At 48.1% G+C, this 13,024-nt stretch overlaps 2 protein-coding genes across 4 annotated transcripts; both read left to right on the top strand.

Annotated features, from left to right (window-relative positions):
- Window positions 1-222: 222 nt before the first annotated feature.
- ND-13B (NADH dehydrogenase (ubiquinone) subunit ND-13B) lies at window positions 223-1,092 on the top strand. The gene is made up of 3 exons (XM_069125919.1): window positions 223-377; window positions 534-695; window positions 810-1,092. Exons 1-3 carry the CDS (start codon window positions 357-359, stop codon window positions 981-983), a joined length of 357 nt encoding a protein of 118 aa, XP_068982020.1. The 5' UTR covers window positions 223-356; the 3' UTR covers window positions 984-1,092.
- Window positions 1,093-1,242: 150 nt separating this feature from the next.
- LOC138186250 (uncharacterized) lies at window positions 1,243-12,995 on the top strand. 3 transcript variants are annotated; one of them, XM_069125899.1, is made up of 9 exons: window positions 1,243-2,141; window positions 7,283-7,636; window positions 7,719-9,148; window positions 9,223-9,409; window positions 9,484-9,642; window positions 9,755-11,364; window positions 11,482-11,850; window positions 11,943-12,071; window positions 12,636-12,995. In XM_069125899.1, exons 2-9 carry the CDS (start codon window positions 7,361-7,363, stop codon window positions 12,829-12,831), a joined length of 4,356 nt encoding a protein of 1,451 aa, XP_068982000.1. In that variant the 5' UTR covers window positions 1,243-2,141; window positions 7,283-7,360; the 3' UTR covers window positions 12,832-12,995. The 3 variants fall into 3 exon arrangements, with proteins under 3 accessions (XP_068982000.1, XP_068981998.1, XP_068981999.1); XM_069125897.1 differs by having other exon boundaries at window positions 11,479-11,850; XM_069125898.1 differs by having other exon boundaries at window positions 1,243-2,145; window positions 7,287-7,636; window positions 11,479-11,850.
- Window positions 12,996-13,024: the final 29 nt, after the last annotated feature.

Raw genomic sequence — 13,024 nt, 5'->3', positions numbered from 1 at the left:
AATTGTTATTCGAATAAACATTATTTGATCTTCAATTTCATAATTTTGTCCGTTAACGAAATAACGAACGAATTCTGTTGGAACGCTAATGCAAAAGTGAACAAAATCAACAGGGAATGATTCGATTAAGATAAAGATGAAAGGAAGATAAACGATATTCAGAAATTGCATGATTCTTTAATTTGAACATACCAAGCGTAGTTGACAATTTATTGTCGAGATAGCGATGTTGTAGCAATGCAGTGTTACCACTACAGAAAATATATCGTATCATATAATTTAGAGGTTGAGTCAAATCGGAAGTTGTTCGCGTAATCGGTTTTTATTTCAGAGAAATAGGTCGTACGTGTACGATCATGTCAGGAGTATTGAAAAAGGTAACGTCTCTGTGTATAACATAATATAATTAGTAAATTGCTAAAATAATTGGATAATATCTCTTTCATTCTCGAAATGGTTCCGTCATTTCGTTCAAAACATAACCATACCTTTTTTTCATGTTCTGTTCAATAACAATATCTTTTTATTTATAGTCAACAAACTTAACTGGACTCGCTGTATCTGTGAATCCTCGTGTGGAACTTCGTACATTGTATGATAGAATTTTACGGCTCGTGAGTCAGATGCCAGAAGACTACATTTACAGGAAATCTATGGAAAGTTTGGTTAAGGAAAGGACCGATATTATATCACAGGTTATTTCTCACTTAAGGATTCTTAAATACTAGATCAGATGAAAACGATATTTGGACGATATTTTTATTTCGAATTGAATTACCGATATAATATATACATATCTGACGTTGCAGAATGAAAGAGTCTCTGATATAGAAGAAAAGATAAAGCAGGGACAAATCGAGGAACTAATAATTCATGCGAAAAACGAACTGAACTTGGCACAGGATATGTTTCAGTACAAGCCATGGGAAAGCTTGATGGAAAAAGCTCCACTGCATCAGTGGACTTGGCCCCCTCACAAATAATTTTAATTGCCTCTCAAATATTTGTACATAGTACTAAGCGAATAGCTTATCGGTTAATGTAATAGAATCATAGATTAAATTATACTTTCATGTAGCAACGCATTGTCAACGATCGTGTTTATTGTTGATAGCAAGTACGTATTTCCTAAGGCGAATAGTTGCTAATATGAGACAAGAATAAGCATTTAGTTATGAATAATCGATTTGCGTTCGATTTGTGTGAACTTGGCGTGCGTAAAGACACAAGGTGTTGATGTAAAGGATCGCAGAAGGAAAAAAATCGCATGATACATCACGATTCAAACATTTAGCGAAAAAAGGTGGCGAAATGTTGAACAGCTACGTCTAATTGTTGGAACATTAGAAGAAACGTCACATGACACACTCATATAGAAGGAATACGTTGAAAGGAATGCGGCAAGGATGAGATAGGTAGGGGAAGGGACAATGCTATGCGTTACATGGTTAGGTGAAAAGGATGGAGAGATAGTAGGCAGGTTGGTAGATAGATGAAAGACGAGCGATGGTAGGAGAACGGTTTTAACCAGTGTTCACAGGGGTGGGGATTCGAGGGCCGCCGTCGCCGCCGCCACCGTCGCTCAGTTCCGATTTCGCGTCGCGTTCGAGGATAAGGACCGCGCGGATCGCACTCTCTTTTGAGTCGTCCTACCATCTAAACGCACCGTGCAGTTCGACGATTTCGCTCTTTGTTTTCTCCTTCCTCTTTTCTCTTCTTTCCTCCTTTCTCTTTTTCCTCTTTTCCCATTTTTGCAACTATTTTCCCTTCTCTCCCTCACTTTGATCTTTCTCTCATCCTTATTCTATATCTTGTTCTTCCTGCTGCCATACCTACTTTCTCATTCGCTTTCTCGTCAGCCGATTTTCGTCTATCCTTAATCGTTCCCTATTGCCACGCTTAATCTCGTGGCAGACGTTCGCATACCGAAAGTACGATTATAGTCTCGCGAATTCGACATTTGTAATTTAACTAGTCGTCGGGGAAATTGCGCGTGTGCTACAGCGTACGATAACAGTTGATCTCTAGGAAGAGAGAAGTCGTACCGCACGGAAATACTCGCGACAGTGAATAATATCGTACAATTCGACTTTTACGTGTTGTTTGCTGTTTATTCTACGCTACCGCTAACTTTAATTAAGGCAAGTATATATGTACATGTAAATGTAATAACACTGAGAAAATGGTCGAAAAATGTGTATTTATCGTAATCATAGGATCGATAAATTTTCAATTCCTATATTGACGAATAGGAGTGTGTTGTTTCCAGTTTTTCGTACGGTGACAGGATTTTAAAGAACAGGAGCCATGAAATTCGAAATCGGTTCAAAAAATGAACATTGTACGAATTTGTATCCTGACTGCTTAAGAATCGATGGCCTCCTTTCGAACGCAAAGACCTTTCGCGCGACGCGACGCAACAGAAATTTTAAAAGGCCGTGTATTCGAAATGGCCAACAAACACGGTGGGAGCATCATTCAGGAGATAAATGTGTACGGCAGATTCTAAGATGAGGAACAATACTCGTGGAAAAAACCGTGTCCCTGTTCCCGTTCACGAGTACAATGCGTGTAATTTCGTTGATTGCGACGAAACGAAAGCGGTAGAGAATATTAGCATCGGTCGAACAAACAGCGAGAACAGTCTCGCGGGAGATTTGTCTTCGCTGATTTCTCGAACGATTCTCGAATCGTCGATCGTGGAAAGAATCCGTACGATCGCGGTCGGTTGTTGTCGCGAAAGATGGGAGAAATACGGGAAGAATAGACAAAATCGGAAGAAGATTAACGCGCCGTGACGTTGCCCCGTTAGATGCTTCCCGCTCGATGTGCCTTTACCGAGAGACCACTAGCTTTGTTTACTCTTTAACGATTCCTGCAGCGCGACGTTTTCTCTTTCTCGTATCCGTTTTTCTCTTTTTTTTTCAATCCATAACCGCGACGGAGTTTTTGGAAAAAATCGAAGCACGAGGAATCATTAAAGATCTTTCGTTTCATATATATTTCGAGAGGATGGTTTGAAGCTTAAATTTTTGTTCTGCGACGCAGGTGAGAGGGATTGCAAATGCGCGTTGGTCGTTTTTCGCGCTAGCCATTCTGGCTTGAATTTCCGCTTAGGTTACAGCTTAGACGCGATTAAAACGCGCGCGAATCGAGCCAGAATATCGATACGCTTCGCTGGGGACGTTTCGCCGCTTGATTTTTCCTTACCGGTACGCTTTATCAGGGTGTCACATACAACAATAGTTTAGATTCGGACGTGGTACTACGTAAGGATAATGCGATACAGAGCTATCCAAGGTTAATCGGCGGTGTTTTCTTGCGTGTTTTACGAACGAGAAAGCCGTGCGTTGAAACGGTCGATTGGCGCGTAGGAAAGTTTCGAAGAAGGAAATTTGGTTTGCGCGCGCACTATATGATGTCAAGTTTGTTCGCGCAGCCGCAGCTGCATCGAATCGTAAGCAAGCGTATACTTGCCTACTTTGTGTATGCGTCTACGGTAGCGCGTTAAGCGTAGTTTTCATTTGTTGCCTATTAACGAAGCTTTCGCTCGGTAGTTTCCAATTAACGAGACGGTATCTCACGAACAACGAATCTCGAGTCGTAAAGCGACGGTCGTATTACTCTCCTCGCTTCCTTGAGAAAAGCGGTTCACTTCTCGCACGGAGGACTGTCGGATCTTCCATCCTTTCTCTTCTAACACTCGTAGTTTCTTCAATGCGCGGATGATTACGGTTCGTTTCGCTTCGTTTCATTTCGCTTCCCATCCGTTTCGTTTCTTTCGATTCCGTTCGACTAGACGCACAGTTTCACACCGTCTTCTTTCCTCGATCAACATCGTTGGCAGGCTCAGTGCTAATGGAGCCCATCCTTTTTCTTTTTTCCTTTCTTCTCTTTCAATGAAGGATATATTTAAAAGAGCCGTGTCGGAATATCAAATAAAATCATTCGGATCTTGAACGCATCGCTGTTCCTTCTTTGCGCAAACACAGCTTTCACTTCTCGCTGGTTCTTGCCATTTGCCCTTCAGCGTCGAGGACGTCACAATCCTCGTTGAATTATCGCGGCTGGGCATGCCATTCTTCATCAGTCAGTGGATTATGGATTATGAGTAGCATTCGTAGTAGCTCTATTTTGGTTAAAGTCGATGTGTAGATGTCCGCGTTTGCGGACGATATCTATTGGGGAAAGAAAAGTATGGCGAAATTTGACCGACTCCACGTACATATTTGCTTTCGAGGAATCGTGGATCCGCGCAACGCGCGCAGGAAGTTTCGCAACGAACGCTTCATCTCACGAAAGAATCGCACGTATGGGCGGGCGCGCGATTGACCTGGATTTTCGATGCTAGTTTCCCGGTAATGCGACAGCAGTCAAAGTACCGCGCGCAGCAATAACAGAGAGAATCGTGGTTCGAATGAGGTCAGTAGTCGAAAGTTGACGAGAGAATAACGATAGGTACGACGACGATTACGATGGCAATAGCGATGACAACGCTGTGATGATGACCACAAGGGCAAACAGCGAGTTAAGTCGAAGCTGAGAAAGGCAAAAAGACAAAATAGATGTATATCGCTTATATATTATATACTTGTTAGTAGACTCGCGCTGCACGAGAAAGAAATGCTCGAAAAAAGTGGTGGTTCGGGAGAGTGATCGAAGGGCCTCCCCGGGCGCCGAATATTCCGCGAACTGCGAACATCGAATCGGCCGCGTCGTTCCCTCGATTACCGATCGCATCTATCTCTGCTTCGTGTCCGAAATGTTCCGTGTTCTCTTTCATTCTCGCATCGATACTCCCCCTTCTCTCTCTCTCTCTCTTCCTTCTTTCTTTTATTAACCGGAATGTAAGTATACATATACTTAGCTCTCTCTTTACCGGTACACATTGCTCGACTGCTGCCACCACCAACACCATCATATAGATAACGCATACACGTCGTTCTCTCCCTTCTCTTTTCTCCGCCTTTCGCTCAATCGCTCTGCGAACCTTGCTACGTAGCTTTCCTTCCGCATACCAAAATTCCTGGGAAACGATGCTGAGAAAATAATTCCGAACGATGCCGCTTCTTTTTTTCGCTTTTGCGGCGTTCTTTCTTTTCTGATTTCGTTCGGCTCGTTCGTTCGATCGAATCTCCGATCCACTGAGATTTTACGCTCCTGCTAGCCAACACGCATGCGCACAGGTGCGGCGAACGGAATAGGTGCGGCACAGTGCACTTGTGCGACTCTGACTGACCCAGATGCCTCGCGAATAAAACCCATCCGTACTCGTTCTCGATATCCTGCCGTTCTCTTCTATCTTTCTCCGACCCCCGCACCCCGTCCTCTTCCTACTTTTTCTTGTCTCCTTCTGCCTGCAAACTTCCCACTAGGACCAGACCTCAGCCCTTCTCTCCTTTTCGTTTTAGCTCGCGCCCAGATCCAACAACCGCGGGATAATCGCTGTTCGATGTATTTTCCAAAAAGGAAGAGCTACGCGCTCGTTCGAGAAAATACGCGACGTTGCAAATGCGAACTCCCGTACTCGTTGTTGCTGTCGTCGTCGTTTGTCACTTGCGTTTGATGCGTCAAACGATCCGGTCGGGCATATGCCTTGTCTAGGCGATTTTTGCGCGGGAACGCAACTCCGAACTAGAAACGTAGAACGAAAGAGCAAATGGCAAGGCCCACAACGATCGGGCAGTTAAACGATAACCGGTTATGCGTTTCGTTCGCTCTCCTTCCGTGGAACTCGCCTTCGTTCCTGGATAGTGTTCGGCGCTTTTGCTTTCCCTTCTCTTTGTCCTCTGTATTTCTTTCCGTCGTTCGTCGTTTTTCTGATCGACCTCGTCTTACGACGCTAACGCCAGTGCTCGATAAGCGAGCGCGAAGTGACGGAAACGGATGACGAGCAACGGTCGTTGTAAGAAATTTTGCCGCGAAACGACGGAAGAGGAAGTGGCACGTACGAGCAAATACGGAAATCGTACACGGTCTATTACGGTGCCGCGTAATACATACGGCATTCGAACCGTTACGAGAGAAATCGAGGCGAAGGTCCGACGCGCAACATCGGTCTAGAGCCTGGGATCATGCAACTATTCGGCCAACGACTCACGTCCCGTGAAGCGAGCCAACGATCCACGACTAATCGCCGCTCTGTACCCGCTGTACGGTAGATTTTGCCGTGTCAGAGTCGAAACGATCGCTTCTCTCCTTTTTCTCACTTGCCCTCCTGTCGTTTTTTTCCTTTTCTTCTTGCGCTTGTTCCGTTGCGTTGATTCGGCTAGGAATAGGCCACGAGTGCAACGCGACGTCGACATCGATTCGTGTTTTGTCCTACCGCGGCAACTGACGGCATTCTCCCGCCATTCTTCCCCTTCTCCGGACTGGTTTATCAACTTTCGGATTCCTTCCGCGGATTCTTCCGTTTACGTTCTCATCGATCGAATTTCGGTCATGAAACGCGTTCTCGACTTCGAAAGCAAAGAGAGAATGCGCAAGATGAGAACAGGCTGACAGTTATCGCTTGTCCGCTCTCACCGGATATACTGGATCGAACTTGTCCTGGAAGACTCTCTTTTTCACACGTGGACCGCGACCTCGATCCGATTTCATCTACGGCGTGCTTCAATTTCTCTTTCTCTCTCTCTCTTGCTGTCTTCTTCTTCTTCTTCACCTCCCATACATACATAGATGCAGGAACGCTCTCATGCGATTTTCCGATCGCTACCGGTCAGACTAATTGGGCTATTTTGGCGGCAATCGCTCCGGCGATAGACGAACGACCAGTCGAAGGTCGAGGAAGCGTTACGGCAAAGATGACGACGACGAAGATGCCTCTCGGCACAGCTTTCTCCTCGCTTTTACGCAACAACGTCGGGAACGTTGCTCGAAAGATGGAATACTCGTTTAGCGGGAAAAGAGTAGGCGTGTAAATTTACTCGCCGTGATCGTATTTATCGTCGCGTCCATTCGAGCGTGGTGCGATTACTCGAGATCGAGCTAGTCGATTTTTCGAAGAAGACGAGCAACGCGCACGCAGTATATCCCGCCGGCCGTCGATTTATCGAGACTCTTGCACTAATTCGAACCCGTTAGGCAAAACCGTTACCGCTGGTATCGAGCACGGTTGGTCTTCTCTTCGGTTCGCTCAGTTCGTCTCCACGAACGAGAAGCATTTCGTTGGCTCGACCAACGCTATGCCAAGTAGAACGAAATATGAGTGGAAAGCGGGAAAGGCAGGGAAGGCAGACGAGGCAGAAGAAAGCGAGGATGATGAAATTACAAAGAATTTTAGGAAGCGCCGAATGCACGGACGATGGAGGATCGGTCGCGGTTCTCGTAGCTGCAGCGAGGACGCCGCAGGGTCGTCGAGATGGGCAACAATGGGAGCAGTTCTCGAGATCAGCAAGCTGCGTCCGTGTGTTCGAACGGGCTGACCGTGCCGGATGGAGCAAATCGGGGTTGGTCTCAGTCCTTCCCTCGGGAATTAACGAGACATCGGTCGCAGCCAACCGCTGCGCGCAAGGTCCTCCCCGAGCCACCGAATCAAAGGTTACGCGCCACCGACAACGGAAGTATCATACAGAACGGTGGAACGATCAGTGGTCGCAGAGCACCGACGTTCGCGTCGTCTCGCGACCTCACCAAGGTGAAACTCGTCGTTAATTAGTAGAAAACGAACGCGACCTAGAAAATCATGCATCATTGCCTTGACCGTCTTTCTGTTGCAGCGTACCAACGATCCTTCGTTTCGGGAGAGAAGCGGTTCCGCATCGAACCTCGTCCAACCCTGTTCGAGAAGGATCGATCGGCACTGCTGTCGCTATCGAGCCGATTCGAGTCGGCCAGATGCGAACACCAGTGCCGGCAATTTGAAGAAGTTTGGCAGCGAGCCTGATCTCCGTTGTTCTCCAGATCTGGTTTATCCGCCGACCCCGGGCCGCTCCGATTTATCGAGCAACTCGATCGACAGGCAAGAGACAGTCCCGCCATCATCCAGCTGTTACCGCTATGGCAAGGAATCCAAAGAACGACTCGAAAGCGCATACAAACCTAGGAAAAAGTACAAAGCTCCTGCTCCGCCGGCATCTCCCGCCTCTCCCAGTCTGCACGGAGACTCCTCGCGAGATGTCGACTCCCGCTTCTATCCGCACGCGCATTTCCATTCCCATCCTCATTCTCATGCTCATCAATTCGAACACCATCACCATCGTTCTCAAGTTCAACCGCCTCCACGAAGATCCCGCCTGTTTAAAACTCGCGCCGAATCGAAGAAAGCCCAAATCACCTGGCAGCTGTCACCGTCGTCCGACTGTGATCGCGAACGATCGCGACCCACGCAACGAGACGCGCCCAACCATTGGAACGGCGCCTCTCGTCCCTCTCGGACGACCCAGCATTCCGACAACGACGAGGTCGTTGCGGATGCAGTGCCTGTTAACCGGCACGATCGCGATCGCCCGAACGTCGACGAACATCGCCACCATCGTTCTAGGCTGTCCGATCACGGAAAGAACACGCTTCAAAGAAGCATCAGTAGCCCAGAGTTTCAAGCGGAGTTGATTCGAGTGGCTAAAAGAGTCCGTGACAAGTTAGATTCCAGCGGAACGGTGTTCGATGAATCCATGCATGATCGTCGAGGCGACCGTTTCGACACGGAAACGGTCGGCCTTGCCGATCAACGATCGAGTCGTCGACGTAACGAGATCGAAGATGGGCGAGAGAATCGCGACGACGGTAAGGAACGGGATCAACGCGGTCGATCCTTGGATTCAGTCAACGTTATCGAAACGGGCAATCGCGAAACGGAAGGAGGTGTCGACCGCGATGCGATCGCTAAATCGAACCGACGTCGTCGAACCTACGAAAGCCCGGCATCGAGGGATCGGTCAGCGAACGACGCGGTTGATGTTGTCAACAGTTCCAAGTCGACTGAAGGGCGACCGTGGCAGCATCAGCAGCAAAATTCGGATCCTGGCAGCAGACGAGACGATGACCGTCGGTCGAAGATCGTTTCGGCGAAACAACCGCCCGATCAAAAGTGGCCAGACGTCGCGATAGCCGAGAAATCCGAAGCGCGATCGCTAGGCAACGAGTACGTCGGAGAAACGGGTAACTCCGCCCCGAACGAACGATCGGAGGATCGAGAACACAATCAATTGTAAGTTGCTTTTCGATGGTTGCCTCTTTCGATAACGTACGCGATAGCTTACACCTGTCTTCGTTGCCTGTTAGATTTGCCTCGACGACGCCAAAGACCTTTTACTTCGGCATGAACGAGGGTTCGGCTGCAGAGACTCGAGCCCACCAGGACCAAGATATCGAGGGAAAGTTCGAGTCCGAGGTCAAGTTTCTGCATCGCGATCAAGCAGACGGCCGAGCTTCCTTCGTCGCGGATGCGACTGATGACATGGACGATAATGTGAGTCGTCGATCGCTCGATCTGCTCTTTTTCTTCTCGTTCGTTTCACGAACCGACCGGTGAAACATTTTCAGGAAAGAAACGTGGTGGAAAATATCTCGCTGAAGCTGCGTCCCACCTTGCCGAAGAAGCAGTTGGAAATTCCGCGATTTTCGCCATCTGCTGCTTGGAGATTGCTTTCGACATTGGAAACACCGGGCCCGAGTATGAGCACCGCCAGCGAAGAAATCCCGGTTCGTAGTCGTAACGTTTTTGTTCGTTGATCGATCGTCACCTTTCCCGTTTCGATCCGGTTCGATTCCGCTTGAAACCGCGAATGTCGTCGGGCGTTCGTTTCTCTTTTAGGTGCTGTTCGAGGAGCGAATAGAGCGGCTCTCGAGGCCACCGCCACCTTTCCCACTGTCTTTGGGACCCCGCAGTTGGCACGACAAGTCCGGAGATTCCGGGATATCCGGGGATGCCGGAGCCGGCAACGAAGACTCGTTCGACGTTAGTACGATCAACAGGATGAAAACGACCGTGACGAGGCCCACTTGGACGCCGCAACAGGATTTGGGAGAGGAGTCCAGCAGCGACGCCGGCGTCGACTCGCCGCCGCCTTTATCCACTCCGTTGAAATATCATTCTCCGCGAGCGCACGTCTTCTCCCTTTCGTTGCCCAGAGACGAAGCCAGGACGACGACGTGTCTCTACGCTCCGGAAACCAAGGCCAGGGAGGCATCTGCGTTCAATTCGCTTCAGAAGCTGAAGAGATCGGTTTCGGGAGCTTTCGGTATAGGTTCCCACGAACATCAGAGAAAATGTACTCGCGACGTTCTCGACGATAACTGGTTGTTATCGACCAGCGCACCAACCTCGTTGCAGCACAATCGCGGCCGCATCGAAGCGGCGCGGATTTCGCCCTCGATTTGGCAGCCGTTTCCGTATCGAGATCGCGTCGCTCGACGCGTTCAACGTTCGCGCGATAGCGACGACGACGATAACGACGACGACGTCGATGACGAAGACGAAGACAACAACGACGGCGATAATGGCATCGATGATGATTTGACAGAAGACGTCGACGACGAACGAGACTCGCGAATCAATCAGGCGATCGACCGCGATGCTAAAGTCAAAGAAAACGATTTTCCAGTTATCCTGAAGCCTCCGTCTTTTTCGTATCTTATGCCTGGCGGTCACGTTATGTATCTACCGGAGACTAACGAAACGGAACATCGAGCGCAGCATTTAAGGAGTAGAAAAATCGGTTCTACCGATTACGCGGAAACCAGCACGATCAATCGCGAGCAAAATAGCGAGGAACAAGGTGAATGTCAGGCTGAAATCGCGCCTTTTCGATTAAACGCGTACAAGAATGCCGATCGAAACAGCAACATCGACGTAGACAACGACGATAACAAGGAAGACCGAGTCGAGAAGGCGCACGAGCGCGAGGAAGAGGACGAAGAGGAGGAGGAAATAGAAGAAGATGACGACAACGAGTACGAGGACGAAGACGAGGACAAGGTCGGCAACGTATCGAAACGACGATGTAAGAGATTGAAAAGTCGCATTGGCGGCAACGATTCCAGAGGTCTTAACGAGCTTTCGACTTGTCCCGAACCACGCGAGAATGTCAGTCAGCCAAAACAAAGGAGAACGTTCTTGTCTTCTGCGAACGACGACCAAGAAACGCGGACTTCCAACTTCGACGCGATCGGAGAATCGAAACCGCAAAGGAAGAATAATTCGAGAAGCAGAAGGTTCACTTTTCAGTCGACGGTTAGACAGATAGAAAGACGTCGATTAGCCGAGAAGCTATCGAGGGAAGCCGAAGCGAAAGAACGGCAAAGAAAGGGTGAACTCGAAGCGATGCGCAAAGTGGAGGAAGAGTTTCAACGAAAACGCGCGAAAGAAAAAGCGAGTATCAGACAACAGTTGCGTCTTTTCAAAGAAATGGAAGAGAATTTCAAGTAAGTATGTCCCCGACTCTGGGCTGAGAACGACGAGTCAGCATGCCTTGCATACGCAACTATACATACCTACCGTGCTACAACTCGATATCTCGAGATCGTTCGTTGTTGCAGTAGCCTGCCGACTCCCGACTGGGATGGTTCGCAGTTGTCTCGTGCCGATCCGGACGGCGCGCCTTCCTCCACCGCATCCTCTCCTACTTCGTTGCCAATTGGGAACTCGTCCACGATCGCACCTGGCAAACGTTCTATCGGTGACTCGGATTCGACTAAACAGCTTCGTGCCGAGCGAAAAGACTATCGACCAAAGTATTACGATTGGTCACCGGATACCTGTAATCATTTAGACAATCACAGACAAACAACTGTTCATCCAAAGATAGTTTGCGACATTCCGAAAAGTTCACACGTTTTCGTCGATGCGAACGTTCAACCTGGCAAGCCACCAATTGCGTCCAATTCTACTCCAAAGTCGGACAATTATAGGTAAGCCTGATTTGTTGAAACAATATACCTTTCTTCCTCTCTCTCCTTTTCTCTTCTTCTGTTTCATTCGAGATGTTACGTTTCTCTCGTAGGAAAGATTTCGCGCACGGCACCGTGGCAACTAAAACCTCTTTCGCGAGTAGCGACAGCGAACTGTCCCAATCGAACACGAGGCCGCATTCCAGGCAAAACAGAATCAAGAGCAAACCCCATCGACCTAGGTAGGTTCGAGCATACGGAATCTCGATTTTCTGGTGAATCGAAAGCTTAGAAAATAAAAACGCTTTCTTCGCCGTTGGCGTCCAATCGCGTTGGTATCGATCTTTTATATGGACTCTGTAGCATACGATACCTATACGGTACCTATGCTTACGATTCTTAACGGGACCCTGTTTCGTTCGTGTTCCATTCACGATCGTTGATCGTTTCGTGGAATTTTTAAGCTGGGCATGATATAGAAATAATCCTAACGCCTCTAGTCATCTAACAACGCTTCATTAGAGCTAAGTTGATATCGTGCATGAATCCGCGACAGCAGAGCCTAGCGAATCGACGACTCGTTTCGAAGAAAGAGCGTTCGAACGATCGATCGATATACATGTATTTTTTCGAATTCTACTGCACCGCGTTAAACAACGACCAAACGAGTCTCGCGATTCGCAAGCCGAAAACAGAAAAACGCTTAACCGAAGACACGAATCGTCGAATCGCTCGAATTTTTTCGTCAAACGCCAAGAGCGAGACAGTTGAAACGAAGACAAACAGCGAACGAACGTTGAGAGCAGGTCCGGTAGTCCAGTACGAAGCGTGGCCGCAGCAACCGCATCCGAGGAAGATTTGTCGCTGCTGGTAGAATCAACGAGACATCCAAGGAATCCTACCCACGATTTTATACTAACCGGAGTGCAACCGTTTTCGAAGCGAAAAACATACAAGCCGATTTCCTTCAACCCTCGTCCACCTCCGCCCATTCCGAGCTAATCTCCCGTTTTTTAACCAACATATTTCGTGACAGTATCGAGAATATGTTGCGAAACATACCATTTTCTACGTTTACTACGACTTTATATATATTGTTATTATGTATATAACGCGGTGTATATATGTAATATATAATCGAATAAAATATTATCTTGTTTTTACAACGTGCTTTTCGATTTCGAATGTGGCGGCG

This window comes from Bombus flavifrons, chromosome 13 (genome assembly GCF_040668555.2).
Source record: "Bombus flavifrons isolate JBK064 chromosome 13, iyBomFlav1_principal, whole genome shotgun sequence".
Classification (NCBI taxonomy): domain Eukaryota; kingdom Metazoa; phylum Arthropoda; class Insecta; order Hymenoptera; family Apidae; genus Bombus; species Bombus flavifrons.
This window is presented reverse-complemented; position numbering and strand designations above follow the sequence as displayed.